The sequence below is a fragment of the Acomys russatus genome, chromosome 32, assembly GCF_903995435.1.
Source record: "Acomys russatus chromosome 32, mAcoRus1.1, whole genome shotgun sequence".
NCBI lineage: Eukaryota > Metazoa > Chordata > Mammalia > Rodentia > Muridae > Acomys > Acomys russatus.
Window position 1 is genome coordinate 1,363,252 of NC_067168.1, and position 2,393 is coordinate 1,365,644.

The 2,393-nt window shown below is 48.1% G+C and overlaps 1 protein-coding gene across 1 annotated transcript; it reads left to right on the forward strand.

The window, feature by feature from the left end:
* The first annotated feature begins 1,190 nt into the window (after window positions 1-1,190).
* LOC127184191 (ATP synthase subunit f, mitochondrial) lies at window positions 1,191-1,525 on the forward strand. Its single transcript, XM_051140444.1, has one exon. The coding sequence runs from the start codon at window positions 1,204-1,206 to the stop codon at window positions 1,468-1,470; it is 267 nt and encodes an 88-aa protein (XP_050996401.1). The 5' UTR covers window positions 1,191-1,203; the 3' UTR covers window positions 1,471-1,525.
* Window positions 1,526-2,393: the final 868 nt, after the last annotated feature.

Here is a 2,393-nt window from a genome sequence, read left to right on the forward strand (position 1 = left end):
CAATAGGACAGACACCCTGAGGTAAACGTCCAGCTTGAGAACGCTGTGACAGGCTGACACGTTCTCTTCATGTCTCCCTGCTGGTGGTGACCCTCAACCCTGAGCACTGGTACCCTTCCTCCAAAAAAAAAAAAAAAAAAGAAAGAAAGAAAGGCAACCATCCCTGTCCCCAAGGATTCGTGTAGGACTCTGCCATTGTCATCAGCTGTTCATCAACTTCTGGGACGTGGGTTGGCACAAGTGGGTCATTGCAAGGCGTTCATGGCAAATTCCTGTCACAGAGACTGACCACATATTATTTGCATAGTTCCAATTACGCTTTCATGCAAGCACTGACGTATGCTGTGTCCCTACCAAGCTGTCACCCACTTCCATGCTCTATCAAGGTATTGATGAGAGTGTCATTCTCAGACATTATGAAGACATGGTGGTTGGTGATATGGGTGTGAGCAGAGTGTCAGGAGTAGGGTAGGAGTGTCCTTAGGGTAGGTGCATTAACGCGACTACCACTCTGGCTTATGACCTCTTGAAAAAAAAAAAAAGAGGAGGAAGAGGGAGAGGAGGAGAAAGAATAAAATGGATTGATACTAAGGAGGAGAGACTCCAACCTGCAGGTTGCACAGGGAGTTCTGAGGATGCTACTGTCTTTGACTCACCCATACTCCTGTAAGTGATACCAATAATCTCACTGGCTCACTACTCTATCAGGAAACACAGTGAAGCCACAACCCAGGAGCCCAGATGTGATCCTATCTGGAAATGCCACAGTTGTAGGTTCATGAAGCCGAGGCTATACTAGATCACTGTGGGTCCCTAGTGTCTGTACGAGAAAGCCAAATGACAGCCCAGCGCAATCTCCCCGTGCAGATGAAGGCAAGGGCCTGAAGTGACCTTGCCACACGTCACAGGTCCAGAGGTAGGCATGGGCAGACCCTCTTGCACAGCCTCGGCAGGAGCCAACCTCATGTACCCAGCTGAGATGCAGAATGCCACTTGATGAAAACCAGGTTAGGAGTTCTTTACTTTACCAGTGGTCCAGAGCTGGCTTATGCCAGAAAGAACTCTTGACCCCATAGAAGGGAAGGGCAGGGCTTATGAAGCCAAAACCCACAACTACCTCATACCAGAGGAGGCCAGGGGGCAGAAGTTCCAAAGCTTTTAGTTTGGTTGATTAAAACAATTTGTTCTGACCAGGACTGCAAGATGGCGTCGCTCGTGCCACTGAAGGACAAGAAGCTCATGGAGGTTAAACTTGGAGAGCTGCCAAGCTGGATCCTGATGCGGAATTTTACCCCCAGTGGGATTGCAGGAGCCTTCCAGCGAGGCTATGACCGGTACTACAACAAGTACATTAACGTTCGGAAAGGCAGCATCTCGGGGATCACCATGGTGCTGGCAGCCTATGTTGTTTTCAGCTACTGCATTTCTTACAAGGAACTTAAACACGAGCGGCGACGGAAGTACCACTGAGGGGTCACCACGGAGGGCACTGCACGCCTGACAGCCCCGCCCATGAAGAATTCCACTGTGGCGGACGTTTCATATCCTGACAACTTGTGTCCAATAAAAGGTGACTGACTGGTTCGTTCAAAAAAAAAAAAAAAAAAAAAAAAAAACAAAAAAAAAAAAAAAACAATTTGTTCTGTGCTGTAAAACAATGGACTACCCAAATCAAGATGCACGAGGGTCTTCTGTTCAGCAGGAGGCAGGTAGTGGAGACTGGGGAGCAGTTGAGTGAAACACTAGATAGTTAGCTAAAGCTAGGACAAGATGGAGTCACTCATGGTAGTTCATAACCCAGATGTGCTGCCCAGTTTTATGTCGACTTGACAGAAACTAGAGTCATCTGGGAAATGGGACCTCAGCTGAGAAAATGCCCTCACCAGACTGGCATGGGGACACACTTTTAGGGCCATTTTCTTGATTAATGATTGATGTGATGGGTCCAGCGCACTGTGGATGGTGCTAGCCCTGGTCTAGTGGTCCTGGGTGGTATAAGAAAACAGGCTGAACAAACCATGAGGAACAAGCCAGTGAGCAGCACTCCTCTATGGCCTCTGCATCAGTTCCTGCCTTGAGTTCCTGCCCTGAGTTCCCTCAGTAAGATGCAAGATGAAATAAACCCAAATTGATTTTAGGCATGATGTTTTATCACAGCAGTAGAAGCATTGGGTCACCTAACTAAGACACCAGGTGACACTTTAATCTCAGTTTCTAGGATGTGGACAGTAGATTCCTGTTGTCCAAAACGCCCAGTTCATAACTCTGCCACAGCAGTCCAAACTCTGTACCTGGTCCAAAACCCCTTCTTTACCCATTCATAACCTGTGAGCTGCCAAGCTGTTTGGAGAAGGTACCTCAGTTGCCAAAAAAGTGCCCCCAAGCCCCAGTGG

Excerpts from the sequence above, each read along its gene's own strand:
- LOC127184191 (XM_051140444.1), top strand. The coding sequence starts at position 1,204 with ATGGCGTCGCTCGTGCCACTGAAGGACAAGAAGCTCATGGAGGTTAAA.